This window comes from Larimichthys crocea, chromosome VIII (genome assembly GCF_000972845.2).
Source record: "Larimichthys crocea isolate SSNF chromosome VIII, L_crocea_2.0, whole genome shotgun sequence".
In the NCBI taxonomy this organism is placed as follows: domain Eukaryota; kingdom Metazoa; phylum Chordata; class Actinopteri; family Sciaenidae; genus Larimichthys; species Larimichthys crocea.
The window spans coordinates 19,980,274-19,997,734 of record NC_040018.1 but is presented as its reverse complement, the minus strand read 5'-3'; the positions used below and the strand labels follow the sequence as shown (position 1 = coordinate 19,997,734).

At 40.7% G+C, this 17,461-nt stretch overlaps 1 protein-coding gene across 4 annotated transcripts in view; it reads right to left on the bottom strand.

The window, feature by feature from the left end:
* The window catches only part of trpm7 (transient receptor potential cation channel, subfamily M, member 7), a 39,266-nt gene that overhangs the window by 12,380 nt on the left and 9,425 nt on the right, over nucleotides 1-17,461 (bottom strand). For 3 of the 4 annotated variants that reach the window (XM_019278892.2, XM_010744750.3, XM_010745509.3), the window contains exons 3-21: nucleotides 16,891-16,929; nucleotides 14,390-14,588; nucleotides 13,942-14,155; nucleotides 12,879-13,003; nucleotides 12,591-12,762; nucleotides 11,407-11,581; nucleotides 9,878-10,001; nucleotides 9,429-9,501; nucleotides 8,047-8,147; nucleotides 7,474-7,608; nucleotides 7,307-7,360; nucleotides 7,077-7,217; nucleotides 6,742-6,876; nucleotides 6,334-6,611; nucleotides 6,007-6,235; nucleotides 5,347-5,502; nucleotides 4,799-4,942; nucleotides 1,852-1,980; nucleotides 1,473-1,724 (exon numbers count right to left, since the gene is read on the bottom strand). In XM_019278892.2, the coding sequence (XP_019134437.1) occupies nucleotides 1,473-1,724; nucleotides 1,852-1,980; nucleotides 4,799-4,942; nucleotides 5,347-5,502; nucleotides 6,007-6,235; nucleotides 6,334-6,611; nucleotides 6,742-6,876; nucleotides 7,077-7,217; nucleotides 7,307-7,360; nucleotides 7,474-7,608; nucleotides 8,047-8,147; nucleotides 9,429-9,501; nucleotides 9,878-10,001; nucleotides 11,407-11,581; nucleotides 12,591-12,762; nucleotides 12,879-13,003; nucleotides 13,942-14,155; nucleotides 14,390-14,588; nucleotides 16,891-16,929 (2,875 nt within the window). Of the gene's footprint in view, nucleotides 1-1,472; nucleotides 1,725-1,851; nucleotides 1,981-4,798; nucleotides 4,943-5,346; nucleotides 5,503-6,006; nucleotides 6,236-6,333; nucleotides 6,612-6,741; nucleotides 6,877-7,076; nucleotides 7,218-7,306; nucleotides 7,361-7,473; nucleotides 7,609-8,046; nucleotides 8,148-9,428; nucleotides 9,502-9,877; nucleotides 10,002-11,406; nucleotides 11,582-12,590; nucleotides 12,763-12,878; nucleotides 13,004-13,941; nucleotides 14,156-14,389; nucleotides 14,589-16,890; nucleotides 16,930-17,461 lie in introns of those variants that run through there. The other variant, XM_019278893.2, reaches the window with a different exon arrangement.

The window sequence follows — 17,461 nt, the reverse complement described above, 5'->3', positions numbered from 1 at the left end:
ACACACACTGAATACTGAATATTGATGGTACTCTCAGTATTTGAAATAATATCTGACAACAAGTAATACTCTGGGGATCCAAAATCAACACTATTTGATTGACTGTTCACTTTTTATATAGAAGGTTTGTTAAAGAAAAATAAAAACAATGTTCTGTTTGATTTGGTCTGGTGTTGCCTGTTTCAAACCAATTATCGATTATAGCTGTAAATAAATCCTCATAATGTTTGTATTGAAATCCCCAGAGCAGACAGTGATCATTAAGGGACTACGCAACAGCTATGAAGGTGTAAATGATAGAAACCCGTAAATGTTCTAATTAAATCTACTTTCTCTTAAAGGGAGGAGTTCAATATTGTGGGAAATACACTTATTTGCTTTCTTGTATCGATCAAACGATGCTACTCTCATATCTGTACACTTCATATGAAGCCACGGCTAGCAGCTTAGACTAGCATCAAGACGCAGGGGAAAACAGCTAACGTGGCTGTGTCTAAGGGTCAAACGCCCACTTAAAGAAGGTGAAGGTGGAATATCTATTAAAGTTTATATTAATACTAAACAGACTGGTCTGTTCTAATCTGAAGGGGCTGCTCGGGAAATTACCGTAGGTCACAATACCTGGTAACATCATGCAGATGATTAATGCTGTTTAAATACGAATGTTCAAAATGATGAAATAAAAACATGAATATTAATATGAGCAATTTGTGAATGCACAAAAACAGAGCAACAACTCTCTCACAGTATGTTCAGACTAGAACTTAAAAAGCTACAAAACAAATGAAGCCAACCATTTAAAGGACGACTAATCACTGGGTCAAACAGACCGTCTCACATTACCCCTATACTTAGATCTCCTCACTGGCTCCCTGTTGCGTGTGGGATCGAGTTTAAAATCCTCACTCTTACTTACAGACCATTGCACGGTCAGGCTCCTGCATTTGTAGCTGAACTATTTCACCCACACTCACAGCTCGCTCTCTAAGATCAAAAACACTCATTTCGCCGCTTTAAGACCTGCGGTGATTGAGCTTCTGAGGCCGGAGCACCTAAACTAAGGAATGCTCTGCCCGCACCCTCATGATCTGCTAATTATGTGGATTCTTTAGAGCAGCTAAAGACTTACCATACAAGAGTTTGGGTAACCTGTATGCAGGTCTGTGTTTTATGTATTTAATGTGCTATCATGTGTTTTACAATAATATAACTTGTATGCTGTATATTAGCCTTGTAAAGCACTTTGTGACTGTGTCTGTTGATTTTACCTAAAGTTGTCATGGCCTTATGTATCACACTATGATCATTAATCATTCTGACTATAAAGCAGAATTTAAATTGATTTTATGTTCTGTATAATGTAAATCTGTGAGCACCTTCAGAAAAAAAAGCATATATTAAAAAATAATGCTTTTATTCACGGTGTACGGAAACATTCACGTCTGCTTGCTCTTCATCATGCAAGGACTTACCATTTTAGCGATCATCATGACGTACGGCCCAGCTTGCTGGTTGACAGCCAGGATATCCAGGAGTCGCACGTACCAGAAGATGATATTGAGACAATACACTGTCCTCCCAGGGATGAAGGCTTCGCCTCCACCCAACCTCAGGCCAAAGCCGATAAAGAAAGTCATAATGGCCAGAAAGTCGGACACATTGAAATAGTCACTGAACCACACCTTTATCTTCTGGCTTATTTTGCCCGCTTCAGACATAAACATCTGGAAGAAAAGAAGACAGAGAACACGCACAAGCCAAAACACGGGTATTAAAAGCTTGTCCGTGTGCTGCTGCTACATGAATAAATTGAGCATGACAACATACGTCAAACACTTCTGTTCCACATACCTCTCGAATTTTCTCAATGGCAGATGTGAATATGTAGAGGATGACCACCCACTCTTGAGGAGAAGGCCATTCGGGCATTTTCACCAGGACCACATACGAGTAGAACATCAAGAAGCAGAGGTAGAAGAGCTGACAAAGGGAGATACAAAACAATCTTTCAAATGTAAAGGATGCATTTCTTTAAGTACGTCTGTCACAAACGTGGGAAACAGTAGAAATACTGTGTATAAGGTTTGTTGGCCGGAGATGATAACTGGCCTCTGTTGACAAAGAGCCTCTAAATTCAGACAGGGGGATTCCTCGCTCTCAAATATTTTGAGACGAGGTCAGCTGAGGCCCTCTGAAGGGGATGAACATCATCATGGCACTTTGAGTCGTGAGCAAATAGCCGTGACTGCCATTTCGACGGAGGCCTCTGAGGCCTCAGAGCTCAGCTGGCGGTTAGCTGTGTGGATAAGGACCCTGTGAGAGAAAACTTCAGCTTCTCTGTCTCAAGTGAAATTCACAGTTCCCGACTAAGTCTGCTCTCAGACGGGTGGGTGAGGGGGGCGGTTACATAACAGTGATGGGAATTTTTAAACCAACTCCTCATTTAAAGCTGCACACTGAAATAATCTATTGTATGTCACTGGACTGATTACTGATCAACCCTATGCTAGTTAGTCCAACTCTACTATTATTTGATGATATCCTATATAGTGCTGTGTGTCAGAGTTGGAGTACGTTGGCCCCCTGCTGGCCACAAATTAATTATTGCACCTTTAAAACAGGCATCATACTAGTCAACATCAAAAACTACAACTACCAACTACCTTTGCGTCAACTGAGCATATTTTCTCTGCCTCTGTGTCCTGTTTTAACAAATAACTGCAATGAAATAAGTAACAAATGAAGCCACTTTATATTAGTTTATTGCCCTAGTGTTATTTACAAGGGTTTTTAATGCCTAATAAATGGATCTTTTCTGATCTTCTTAACACCTGTACAGAAACAAGTACAAGCCACATGATTGTCTCCCAGTGTGCAGAAGAGCTCAGAGAGTCAAACAAACTGCAGCTCGTGGGAAAGTTTGAAAACCTTTACGTAGGCAGGTAAGTCACATGTACACACACGCCCAGTTTGTTGGTACAATTTGGATTAGGTCTACGGTTTCAAAAATCGCTGACCCTTGAACATGCCAGGTGTGAACTGATGGAAAATCAGCCATTAACACTCCTAACAGATGGGTAAGTCATTGCTGAGCGCTGCGCTGATGTGTTAATATCAGGATGGAAGCAGGTACAGCAGATGTAGATAAGCTTGGGCACAGGCTAGCGGTTTCAGTGATGGTATCAGCTCCTCTCAGTCTTGAACAGCCTGTAAAACAGCCCTGTCCATGCAAATAAAACCCTCAATGAGGACTCCCAGGCTCCTGAGAACCAGCCTCAGGCTTGTGTTTATAAATAAACATCAGAGCAGGTCAGAAAAGATGAATGATAATCCTGTGCACGAGTGTGTATTCATGTATTCGCGTTTAAAGTAAGCTTTAACTGGAACGTCTGCCCTTTCTTGACAGGTTTCCTTAACTTAGTGTTTAAAAGTTAAGTGAAAGGGTATAACGCTGCTGGGGTACTATGAAGGAAATCATTGGCCTTGTTTGCCTCGCACTTGTGAAAACTTCCAATTAGGTTTTATGGAGCGCAGTGTAAGTGTTGGCTTTAATTCTGCAAAGAAACAAGGGACATAATAGTGTTCAACTAGCCAAGAATCACACATCTATGTCACTCTGGGAAAGCCTCTACTAAGGAGCTTAAAAGGAGCGTGCAACTGAGCCACAGTCCTGGGCAAATAACTGAGAAGGCTTTATTGAATGTGTGCTGTAGATTAGGAAATGTCAGCTTGTGTTCCCTGAACTTTCCTGTGGGTAGTGCTGTGGGAATATCTGTCCACCTATTCAGTGCTAAAATCAATAGGGTGAGCGAGTTTTCCATTGTTCGTGTCTTGCCGTCTTGCTTTTTTCCGTGTGGGGGTCTGATAAGACAAGGTTGCACCTTGTCCCCTCTCCTATTTGTGGTACGAGTCTGCAGGGTTTTTGTCAAACCATGTTGGTGGAGAGACCCTTTATCATTCTTGTTTATCTTTATTCTAAACATGACAAATGGCACGTGTTCAATAGTTTTTGACCAAACTATCCTGGGTACTGAGGACTCAAAAAAGGTACAAAGCGAGGTAGTGAAGTCCCTTTTGTTTGTACTCTACCACATCTGAACAACCATGAAGATTAACCAAACTATAGTTCATATACGACAGCAGTGTTTGAGATTCAGTTTTAACCGAAAGAAACTCAGTCAGCCTGTTATTTTTATTTATTATTATTTGAATAGCATATAATGAAAGATGCAAGTGTGACAACCAGAGGTGAAAACTCAGAGAATTAACTTTCACCAAAATGCCTTCTCATCACTCTTCTTCACTCCTTTTTAGCTCTGCTTTTAAACTGGATAGGACAACATACATTTATTTTTTAACTTTTTAAGACGAAGTGTGGATTTTGTTTTGTGAATGAAGCTAAAACACATATTAAAGCAGCAGCCTGGCCTGAATTTGAGCAACGTTCAGCACTAGAACTTTTTCTTTTTTTTTTTTACAAGAACTAAATTTAATCCCTTAAAAAGGTTTTTGGTCCTCTGGGAAAGTTCCTGTGATGGAAACGCCCTAGAAGTAATAAAGTCAAAAACACATCTTTATCTCTGCATCTCCGCTGGGTGTAACTCTTTTTTAAGAGCAAAAACAAAAACAATGTGTTAAAGTGACTGCCACTGGATAACAACATCCTCTCTTTGTAGATGCTGTTACCCAGAACCCCACCGAGATAAACCACCATATAATAGATGGTTGGATGGATGGATGGATGGATGGGCAGATGACAGCATGCGTGTGTGTTTGCACTCTTCTGTAATCTACATACCGTGTTGGACCAGAACTTGACAATTGGAGCGTGGTAGAAGGCATAAATCTTCCTGGTTAAGGGCAGCTTCCTGGAGCGAATGTGTGTGTCCATGTCATTCTTAACCTCCACGTGGTCGTGGGATCTGGCCTCCTTGAACACATCCTGCAGAGATGTTTAAAAAGGCCCAGATTAGACAGCAGCAGATCACAGTGTGGAGAAACAGCGGAGCAAAGAAGAGAATGTGAGAGAAAGAAAGTAAGCAAATAAATGAACAAAGTAAAAACAAACGCATAAAGGAATTTTAGGCTAAAAATGCCAAAAAAAAAAGTATTTAAAAAACGTTATTTCTTACTCAACAAATATACAACATGATAAGTGCTCATTAACCCATGAACACCATGTGAACTATGAATGATTTTGATATTTAGGGCTCTTGTGATAAATTTGGATATGACACGTTCAATCGTTTATTTCATCATAAGACTATCAAACTGCTTTGAAGCTAAGACAATACCATATTTTCAAAAGAATTAAAATATAAAAAAAATAGTCCTAGTAAATCTAACCATCTGGATGTCTTCAGCTATGTTCTGGAAGTTGTGTTCGCTGTCCTCCATGGTCATCTGGTGGTCATCCTGACTCTGAGGGATGTGAGCCATCTCAGCCTTGGATTTGTACTCCAACAGTAGGATGGCAGGAGGCACCAACATACTCAGAATCACCTGGAGACAAATACACACTCATGTGGGTGGATGCTTCTATTTTTGTTGAAAGGTTTGTTGAATTACAGGCGCTAATGAAATCCCAAGTGTTTTACTGCCTAACTGCACGTACACAGCACACAGCGCTGTCAAGAGTTTTGTGGCTTTTCATTAATTTAACAGTACTGGTGACAAAAAGTGTGTAAGACAGAGTAGGCTCTTCTGTAAAAGTTCCCACACTGATGCAAAAACTTCATATTATTACCCCAAATAACAAAATGACAACATGTTCATTTCATGCAAATAGAGAATAGTATTCCCAAGATGAACTGTGTCCATGAATCATCCAACTAAGTAGCATTTTAACACCTCTGACTCAGACTTAGGAACACTGCAGCAAACACAAATATTAAACCATTACTGCATTGTCTAATATTTGTATTTATCTGTACCATAAACTAAATCAAGCACTTCTATTCACCCAGCATTTCGTTACCAAAAATAAAATCTAAATGGAACATGAACCTTGTACCAGGAGTTCTTGCGCATGTTCAGGCGTCCCATCCACATGTCTGACAGCAGCATCTGGGTGCAGGTATGAGCCACAAAGGGCCGCAGGTGGGAAGAGACAGCCAACTTCAAACAGGTGGAGTTGCTCCAGTTCTTCAGCTCGTAGGTGAGCAGCTTCATGGCCATGGTCTCATCCTGCCTGAACGACTGCTCCAGCAGGTCCACGGCTAACGTTCCAAACTCACTGAAATAAATCAGCACAATTGATTTAGTTTGTACCTTCACTTTTATGTTTAGTAATTTTACAGCTATGTGATGTATCAAAGCCACAGAAATACTTACTTTGAGTACTCCTTGAGCTCCTCTGAGGTGTCGTCCACCACGTCGCTCTTCTTGGCCTCATAGCCCATCGATCTGCAAAGCTTGCAGGCCACCAGTGCCTTTGCCATGTTTTCCTCGCCGTGCTGCCAGAAGAACAGTGACATTTTCTGTCTCTTCATCAGCACAGCCCACACCAGCAGCTCATTGAAGGGGTAAGGAAAACGCCGTGTCTCTGGATCGTCTATATCCACAATCTCTTCTTTGCTTCTCTTTTTGTTCTGTTCCGTGGTGGTCTCAAGCTGGAAGGAGACATTTATTTTTCCATATTTAGCAGTGATTTTTAAATCAGTGGAGGTTTTCATTTTTAGGCATGTAGGATGCTTCAGTGTAGAAGAAGCCTTGCTGGTTTTATTGAATCACAGTGTTTACCTTAGGTTTGTATGGCTGCGCAGTTTTGATGAAGTGATTGTGCCTCGTTTTCTCCTTCTTGTCAGCCTGCATGCTGAAAGACTCGTGATTTTTCCTCAAATGAGAACCAGGACCTGCTGTGTGGCGCCCAGACCTCTGTGGAGCACGTGAAAACATTTTCAGACATACATTTAATCACAGTGTATGGCCTGACATTATTAACACAACACATAAAATGTAGGGTTTAAAAATGTGTTTTTATTCTACATCCACACGACATGCCAGGTTTCAACGCCATGAACGACATTTTGTACATCACTACAGACACTCGAGGAATTTCCACAGTTCAAACTCACCCTATTGTTGCCATGGAGATTGTTGTAAATGATTCGGAAGCGTTTCCTGGTGTAGTTGCACCTGTAAGTCCCGCCCATCAGGTACTCAATAACCAGGCCGACATCAATCAAAGTGATCTTATAGTTTGGAGGCAGATGACTCTGCAAGAAGGCGCAAAAACAAAATGGTGAATGTGATTGAATGGACTCACGTTAAGAGATAAAAATGACATGAAGTGAACAGACTCTACCTGTTTAACATCTCTAACCAGGTGGAGCAAAGTTGGGTTGCTGGTAGGTTGTTTCTAAAGCAGAAGAAGATATAAAAGGCTTCATGACACTCAAACATTTATATATATTTCTTTACTAACAGACCATCTCTTATATTCATTGAATGGTGCATGTTTTATATCGTTACCGTGTTGTAGAGCTCCTCCAACCGGTTGATTGTCAGGAAACGGTGCATGCTCACACCGTTTTCTATGAGCAACTTGACAAAATCTACCCTGTCCATCACGAGTGCATCCAGCATTGCTTGCTCCAGAGAGCTCACCTATACACACAAACAGAGACGCTGTCATTAGACATTTTATAGCAAATCATTATTTATAAAACAAACACAATGAGGGAGAAGGAAAAACACAAGAAACATAAATAAATATTATCCATCCTCTCATTCACTCAAACAGGCAGGATTCCCCGAGTTTTAAAACAAACATGAGCACTGAGGGTAGCTTATGAAGACAACTGTAAGTGGGGTCATGTTACAGTCAAGATAAGCACTTCATGGCAGCCTGCCCGAGTTCAGTCCCTGACTCTTCAGACTGCAGATTGTGGTCAGCAGAGATTCTGGGTCATTCTGGGCAAGTCCAAAGGTTTGAAGCTAATGCTGAGCTAAGCAAACATCCCTGGAAGCTGTGACGCGCACACACACACACAGACACACACACACACACACACACAAAACAGACAAACAAACATTCAGACGTACCAGGAGCTGCTGTCCATACACAAACACATGATTCTTGGCAATGTCTACACGGTCCCAGGCCAGAGTCAGGACCAGCTGATCGAAGGCAGACGCGTTTGTGCCTGAAATACACAGGTAAAGCCGTGAGTATGCACGCACACACGTACATAAACAGATATGAATTTCCAGCCACGTAAAGCCTTATTAACTGTGTATTTCCTGTTAGCCAGCTAGCAGGATTAGAAGGGGTTAGTAGAGCAGAGCTAGGGCAGTAATACAGTCAATTACACACTAATACAGCAACAGAGCAGATTAGACTACAAAGTAAATCCCTCTTCAGTCTACAGCTCTCTTCCACAGTAATCTGCCGTATTGTCCTCTAGGAGCCATCCGAACGAAACGATCACAATCACTGTGCACAGAATCGATTGTCTGGATGTCAAATAAATAAATCAAATCGGACTTTTAGGGGATTAAAAATCACTAAATTGATTTCCAAATAACCTGAGCTTGCAGGTGGTTTGTCTGCTTAAAAAATCCACACACAGTCTGCCGTATATTTTCAGCTTTAAATCACAGTTATGGCATTTCCAGTGACTCATTCAAACTTCCCATTTAATATCCTGCTAAATGAATTGAAGCATAATGGAAGAGAGAACGAGCAGCACTCAATATTCTTCAAGAGGCTTGAGAGCTTTTGTAGCCCAGGGTCCTATTCCGGATGAGTTACTGTTTCACTAAGATGACAGAGTCTTACGCCGACAAATATTTGCCTATGTTGGCGGATTGTCTTTTGAGCATCTGAGCTTGTTTCTCCGGACTATTGATCAGCTCAAGATTCTTTGCTTTTGTCTAAATAAACTGGAATAAGGGTGAACCAGCACTGATGTGCTGCACCCTCCTACGCGTCAGTACAACACCCCCCTCCCTCTTTCAGGTAAAGTGTTTGTTTCATAGTTGAAATGAATGAATGCGTGTTCACACAAGTTAAAACAAGCATCAAGCGTGTATTTATCTTCTTTTTCTTTCCTCTGCAGCATAATGACAACAAAGTAAGAAATGCTCAGGTGAATGCTGAACTTTTCTAACAGACTGTAGAGGTGAAGAAGAATAAGACTGAGCAATGCAGCTCAGGGACTGACTGTGTTGGAATAAAGAGGCCCTGTGAATGTGAGCAACATGATCTCCTAAAGGAACACAAAGAAGAAGGGGACACAGGGGGGGAGCTCTGTTCTCAAAGCATATCTATATCAGAATGAAAACATTACCAAGTCTTGAAATTTTAATCTTACAATGCCAACAAGAACTGAATAGACCGAATCAACTTTATGTGACTTTTACTCTCTTATAGAAGTCGAGAGGAGGTGGGGGGGGCACAGTTCAGAGAGAAGTCATCCACTAACCTTGGAGTAAAGCCCTCAGAATGGCAACGTCAATGTCCTGGTGCTCCTCGGAGCTGATGTGAAACACAGTAATCTGTTTTCCAGGAAACAAGATAGCACTTATTAACATGTTCCCACAGACATTCTCCAGATGTTTCGAGAGCTTGTGATATGTGATATATCAATTTGTAAAAACAAACAGCGGGACCATCAGCTGATGTCACTGATGTGTCAGTAAAAGAGCAGAGAAATTCACAGTCGTCTTTGTGGTAAAACTGCAGCTCAAAAATACTGTTGTCTCTTCTGCTCAAGCTTTTGTGTTTGTTTTTTAAGGCACTTCATGAAAGGACCTTTGTAAGATCATTTTGCTTCTGCAATCACTACCATTGAAATGGAAATTTAAAAAAACGGTACATAAATGATAAGAAGTGCATGAAAGATACAACAATATGTGATGCGCAGGAATGTACCAGTTCTTTGCTCTTCATGCACTCCATCAGAGTCTGAAACAGGTGGATGGCATCGCTCTGGCTGAAGTTGAAGGTTTTCTTGATGGTCGCGATGATGTCAGTCTCCACTCCGTCAGGAAGACGACTGGAGAAGAATTACAGCACAACATGGTCACAGTCACGCTGCTCAAACCCACACGGCTATAAAACGCTTAAAGTATAGGTTTGATCGCTGCTCGTATCCTGTCTAAAGATACATCAACAACACAGTAAACTCCTGGCTGATCAGGCTTAATTTTGTCTTGATAAGAACATAGAAAGACTTTAAAATGTCAATATTCTGTCCACAACACAAAACAGCATGTTTTGTGTTGTGGTCCCTGTATACGTAAGACATTATCATCAATAAATTCTTTGTAAGTTTTGCCAAGACAAAAAGTAGTAAACACAAAGGAAAAAAGCAGCACAGACATCCAAGATTTACACTGCATAGATGAAGTGCTTCGACAAGGATGCTGATATCTGGCTTTACAGTTTGATCTCAAACTATTTGAGGAGTTTAAATTTAAAGTTTAATTAAGATTATATTTGCAAATATATTCTAGAGGTCTGACCTCAGCCTCCAGGAAGATCAGTAACACACTGAGTGACATTTAGGATAAACCACAGCTTTTTGTGTACTGACAGTAACTCATTTAGTATTTCACCATTGACATTTAGGCTGCACAGCTGACTCAGCAGCTGATCATCTTAAGGTCATCAGGTCCTAATGTAGAGTATAAAACTAAGCAGAAGAAAATGACATTATTCCTCCTATGATGATTCCTTTCGAAGTCCTTTTATTAATTTATTTTATTACCACGTCCTGACGGAGCAAATCTTCTCCTGCTACTCCAGCAAGTCACTGTATTTAAGTGTATTTAAATGTAATTCAGTGTATCTAAAAATGAAACCTTAATTTTAGCTTAGCACAACTGCTCTGGATCCGTGCATGTCTCCTGCTGTAACAAATAATATGAGCAGCACAGAAATAGGTAGAGAAACTGGATCACAGTCAAAGAAAAATACAGGAAAATTACTGGCTAAGGTGGCATTTAAAATATGATAAAGCCTCATTTCAGGTTTATGTATATATATATTTACGTTGAGTGACTGTCTCACATCATTCTGCAGCAGAACGAGCAAATTTCTTTGCCTGATTAAAACCTGTCAGCAGATTACTTTCAACCGCATGTTCACCACCAACGACAATCCCATCAAAGAAATCGGGGGCAGAAAAGAGGACCATCACTGTCACTGATTCATTCATGATTCAAACTGAAGATTATTTTTAAGCCACACCTTATATTTAATAAAACCTTACTGAACTTTCTTTATTTCTCTGTAGGATACCTCGTGTTTAATTCATTTCCTCCTTTCTGATTGTTTATCCATCGTTTTATTTGTGATTACACTAAAATTGGTATTTGTTTAGTATACCAACCACAGCATTCTATTTCCCCAGCCCACCCCTCTCAACCTCTGCATTTTTGTGTGTGTGTGTCTCATACCCTCCCTCCTCGGTCTGCTTGTGGACGTAGGCCAGTATGTCGGCAGCACGGCCCGTCCCCTCACACACCACCACTGGGACAGGGGGGCTCTCCTGAAGGTACTCGAGGACAGTCAGGATCACATTGGGACCCCCCTCAAAGATCAGGGCCACAACAGGAACACCCTGACCAATTCCTACAAGAAAGAAGAGAAACAGCGTGCTTAAAGTTTTCAGGCTCCATCATGCTACGATGTGATTCACATTATAGAGCGCCACCCAAGTTTGGTCGAGATGATAATGGCTAGCTCACCATTATCAGCTAGCTTTCACCAGGCAAAGACAAACTGACATCATAACGGCCACACCTTAGAGTTTCCTCTGAAGGGTATGTCATGACGACCCATTGTCTAACTCAGGAATTAATGATGTGAGCTGCTCGATAACTGCTTTTGTTTGTTTTATTGGTTGCACTTCCTGAGCTCCAACTTCCTAAAGTAAACAACCATAACCTAAATGATTATACAAGTGAAAGAACTATAGAAATCATTATTTAGATTTCTTTTAATCAATGTGAAAATATTTACAAAATGTGAGACATTTTAGGTTGTTTTATTACCTCATTAATCTGCTGTATTTAGTTACAAATTATAATAAACACAAAGATTATGTCATACAGTATCTTGTAAGAGCTGCTAATTAATTATTTTCCAAGCAACCTCATGTCTAAGATGTCTGAAATGTCTTAGACGGAGTTTAAGTTTTTTCCTGTCAGAAGGCGGCACTCTGTTCGCTTTGATTTGAGGCACTGTCACAAATTTTAAATCACATCAGTCAACACAGTGTGGAGTTAAATCTTTCAGATGTCCAACTTCAAATCCCCCAACAACAGAACAACAATTAAAGAATAATCCTGTGGATAAAAATAAACTCAGCTGGCCAATGGTTTTTTTTTTTAATGAGGTTATGGATTTCAGTAATTTTATGGGCCAAACGTGGTATTTTGACTAAGATGAGCTAAGTACATGAGCAGGGCGATTGGCTTTGTTTTTGACTTTCAAAAAGACACAAAAACAATGTCACTGCATTACCTCAGATGAACAACCCCAGACTGCTTTTGCAGATCTAAAGTGATCCCGTCTAATCTATTGTTTCTCAGAAATCTAAGCAAAGTAAGCTGAAGTTTAAGTTTCTGGTTTTACTCACGTGCATGTATTCTTTGGAGGTTGATGTGCTTCTCCAGGTCCCGCCGCAGCTGGACCTCAGCGCCGTATTTGCCCACCGTCCCATCGTCCACCAGGAGGAAATGGGAATGCAGATTGTTGAGAACGTTTAGTTTGCTGAGAGGGTTCAGAAGCGTCTGATACGGAGCGATAATCTGGAGTAAAAACAGGAAGAGGAGGAAGAAAAATTACTTCTGTACCTTCATAAAACAATCGAAACTGACACACAAGCACATCAATTATGGATGCGATGTTAAGAGTTGTGTCTTACGTCTCTACCGATGAGATCGTTCCTGTTTTCAATGACTCCCCAGGGTGCGATCCCGATAGTGCAAATTTTCTTTGATGATCTTGAACAGTGCTCTTTGAGAGCATCTCCCACATGCTTTGCCACACCTTTGGTAAAGATGCATTAAACAATCAATAAACTTTCATCATTTCTTGGACAGGAGTATAAAGTTTTATTGTTACTTGACTTTCGCCTTAGCTCACTTCAGTGTCTAACTACAATTAAATAATAAAACTGACCCCATTACAAAGTGTGACCAGGAAAAGGTGAACCCATTCATTATGCATGTGAAAAGAAAGAGCAAAGACAACTGAAGCTTCTGTGACCAAAATGCCACACAGTGGGGCAAGTCCGCATCAAGTACATTATTTCTGGGGTTGTTTGTGAACCACAATCCTCAGCTAATGGATCTCATGGATTCAGCAGTAATTTGTGAGCCAGGAGACCATCCCAACTGGCCAGGGTGCCAGAGAGGTATTAAAAGTAATCACTGGTCTGGGTAATTGACCCTGTGAGTAATGATTTAAACACTATGATCAGACCACACCATCTTAACGCCGTGCTGTGGCTGCAGACACACCTCGGCCACGACACACAGCCAAATGACACGCTTAGAGCCCGGTATTACAACTTCTGCTACATCAGCGCATCATACTGATGGTGGCTGTGTGTTTGTGTACAATGTAAGTGTGAGTGAGCGCTCATTTAGTGAATCTGTAAGAGACCAGGGGTGGAAGGTTATTGGTTATTTAGCCGCCAGATATTCAAGAACAAGAATACCAATTCTTGACTCAGAAAGCAGTTTAACAACGACAGGTTTGCTCTAATTTTCCCATGAAATAACATTTACTCATTAGTTTGTTTTTTTATTTGGCATCTTATTGTAAAAAAAACAAACAAACTGTAAAATCACCTGACTTTAAATAATAAATCTTATGACTCTACCTGTCGGGAATACACTGCAACCTCTATCAATTACACATCCTGCAGGGAGGCCCTTGAACATCCACAGGATGACTAAACTGACCACTCGCTGACTTCATACCTGTGTTGACCCCACCGGTGAGAATCCAGGCCCCGGTGGTGACGGCAGCTTTGATGAGGCCCTTGCCCACCACCTGCTTGATGCGTGGGTGCAGCTCAAAGTTCTGAACTCCACCATGGACAGAGATGAGGATTTTAGGAAGCTCCATTTGCCACTCCTTCAGCATCAGCCGCAGGATGCTCTCCGGCCGCGAGTCGTAGGACAAACGCACATACTGTCCAAGTAGAGAAATGCAGTATAACCTCACGTTTTAGAAGCAGAAACCATTTATATTTGGTGCTGGTTGTCAATTTACTTAATAATTGACTGAGTCATCAATTCAGCACTAGGAAACCACCTAAAAGTACCTTCTTTTTCTTGGCAATCCACATCACAGTGATCAAAAGTCACATGCTGTCAGTTTACACGAAAAACATGCCCTCCAACGGTGAAGAATTTGCCCTCCTACCTTGGCTCTGTACGAGTGAGACCCTCCCTGGAAGTTGATGACTCCATAGGCGTCGGAGGGGCTCGCCTCTGTGTGTTTTTCCACCGACCACTCCTCCACCGCGGGCAGCGGGTTTTCACCCAGCTTCACATCCGAGTACTTTGTGGCCAAGCTGGCTGTGAAGCCAACATGCTGCCGGACCAGCCGCCCACAGCAGCACCTTGACAGTGAACAGAATAACTCTTAATTGATGGCACAATAACAAACGTATTCAACCTATCTTGGCAGTAATGTTGCAGAGTTGCGTAACACAGCAGAATATAAAACAGAATATTAACACTCGTAAGTTTAAATGTCTTGTCTAATTCAAGACATTTTTAGAAATGCTGTAAGAAACATGTATTCAAAATACAGGGTAATAATTAAACAAGGCACAAGAACTGAGAATCCATGCCACTCCTTGTGAACATTAGCATCTTATATTCTTCAGGAAACACTTTAAAAATACATTTTCCATGTGGACTCATTAAAGTTGCCAACAACTGCAATCGTCCAATCACAGCTTAGCAACTGTAACGAGTCGCAGCAGGCCTGTTGAGCTTTTCTCCACATGCCGTAACAATGTTCACTAAGCTGTGGTAGCTACTGTATACTCAGGGCTCAGTTTGGAGGGCACTATCTCATTTCAGTATATTTTCTTTCCCAAAAAAAGCCAACACTGATCAAACATTGTGTTTATTTGCTCTCTGACATAAGATGCTAAATGTTAGCTACCTAACCAAAAAAAAAAATAGTTTACTAGCCAAGTCTAGTTTGTGGTTTTATGGGTTAGACATTAAAAAACAAATACATAAAAATACATTTTACAATGTTCATAATAGCAAAACCACTGGGTTGTATTTGCCCACGGTGTGGAAGAGTTTAGGCTTACGATAGCACACGTGTGTGTCTTGTTTGTCCAAGTATGTGAGCAAAGCAGGCAAACAGGGTCGTGTAAGAAACAACAGTCATATGTTACATTTCACCTTGTCATATTTAATAATATTTGTGCTAACTAGCCATACTATGTAATACAAGAAGAATGTCGTTTCTTAATTACATCAGCTGGTATCCATGCCAACCGTTTGCCGGGGACATGCGGCTCTCCTTTAGTCTGTTATCCCGTTAACATATCAAGTACATATTTAAGACCATTTCACAGGGTTTTCATTTTAAAATAACTCAACTGGTACACTGAGAAAAACTGGAGACGCCACTTTGAACCAACTGATGGAGCTAATGCTGACTTCACTACAGTAGCTAGCAACAGTTGTTTAGTTCAGCTGATCTCATCGACGATCACTGGCTTGAAATATGAAGCCTACTTTTGTTTCTGTCTGAAATAAAAGACAGAAATTTAAAAAAGGCACATTTTTTACACAAAAAACATTAATCGCAAAAAATTCTGTAATTAATCGCGATTAATCTATCAATAAACGTATCAATAAATGAAATGCATTTTTCTGAGACTGAAGCTTATAATGAATATTTATTTATGTAAAATGATCAAATTAATGTAGAATAAACACAGAGAAAGTATATTTAAATTCATTCATTTTATTGGCTTAAGGTGCACATATGCACAGTGCAAACGGAGAAAAGCCAGAATGAGGAAATATACTGACGAGTGCCACACTCTTGTAGTGTAGACTGGGTGTTTTGTTTTGAGGTGATATGTTAAAGTCGTGTTACTTCTGTGGAATTTAAATTCGGCTTTGCAAACTGTGCAAATTGCCTTGTTTTTGTCCAACGAGCCGTCAGGCAACTTTTTAAAATGAAATGTTCCCCCTAAAAGTCCGTCCTTATCCATCTTTCCGCCATAGACTCTCCTTTAGTTAGGATAGATCATAGACATATATACATAGACTCTCCTTTAGTTAGGATAGATCATAGACATATACATAGATGCCTCATTGAGCAGGTTGGTCCGTTGCTGCGATACGTTACGTCCGCCATATTGGATGTGGCAGATCTGCCCGTAAACTAATACAAGCAGGGCCGGTTTTAGCTGTGGGCAATGTGGGCGACCGCCCAGGGCGCAGTCTCCGTGAGGGCTTTAAGTTAATGCCTCTTATACACTCAACTGCTTATGTACGCAAGAATGTAAAAAACAAAAAAAAACAAACAAAAAGTAAATAAAACTTTCCCAATAACCAACCACAACGACAAGGTTTGACAAGGCGTGTGATATTGAGATTTACTTTTAACCTCATCAAATATTATTATTACAATTAGCGACCAACATAAGCTTCTTTCTTTCTTCACCTCCTTTAACCACCTTAAGGGATCGCATGCATCCTGACACACAAAGCCTGGAAGTTAATTGTTTCCTGAGAATTGTTGTTGTTCAGTGGGTTTGCATTGTAAAAGAATTTGCCTGCAGGCCTTCTCTGGTGTGAAGTGACCGGTTAGAGTGATTTCTCTGAGGCTAATCCTGTCAGGTAACCGAGAACTAGTGAAGCAAAGACTAAACAAAAACTTACCGGACTAGCTGTTGGCAAATCTGGCATCCTGGAAGGCATCTGGAAGGAGTTTCACAGCAACATAATTAATCATTGATTTATATTTAAATAAATCAGACATTTGCAAAGACACAAAGGCATTTTAATGTTCTGATTTCTCCCTGTGTGAAGGAAGTTCTCGGTAGACTTTGAGGACATTTAGGAAGGTTATCTGTCAGCTGGGCAGGCAGCCCGGTTAGATTGGCCTTTAACCAAGAGAGTGTTATGAAACCTGTTAAGGGGGACTCTCACTTTGATCACAGTCACATGCAGGCCTTCGGTCCCATTGTTAAATGGGCCCGTGTTCACCAACACCAACAACTGCGGCGCATACTGTAGTTAGTGAAGAAAAGCCAGTGGCAAATAATTGATGCAAAAGAAAACACAGGGAAAAGAGTAACCGGGTACCATCGTGAGTTTATGAGAAGAAAGGAAAGATTTCTTAAAAGTGTAACTAAAAACAACAAGTAAGGAGGTGGTTAGAGAGTAAATACATAACCAAGAACTTTACAGACAAAACGTAAGGATAACATAGCTTTTATACCAGCTGCTG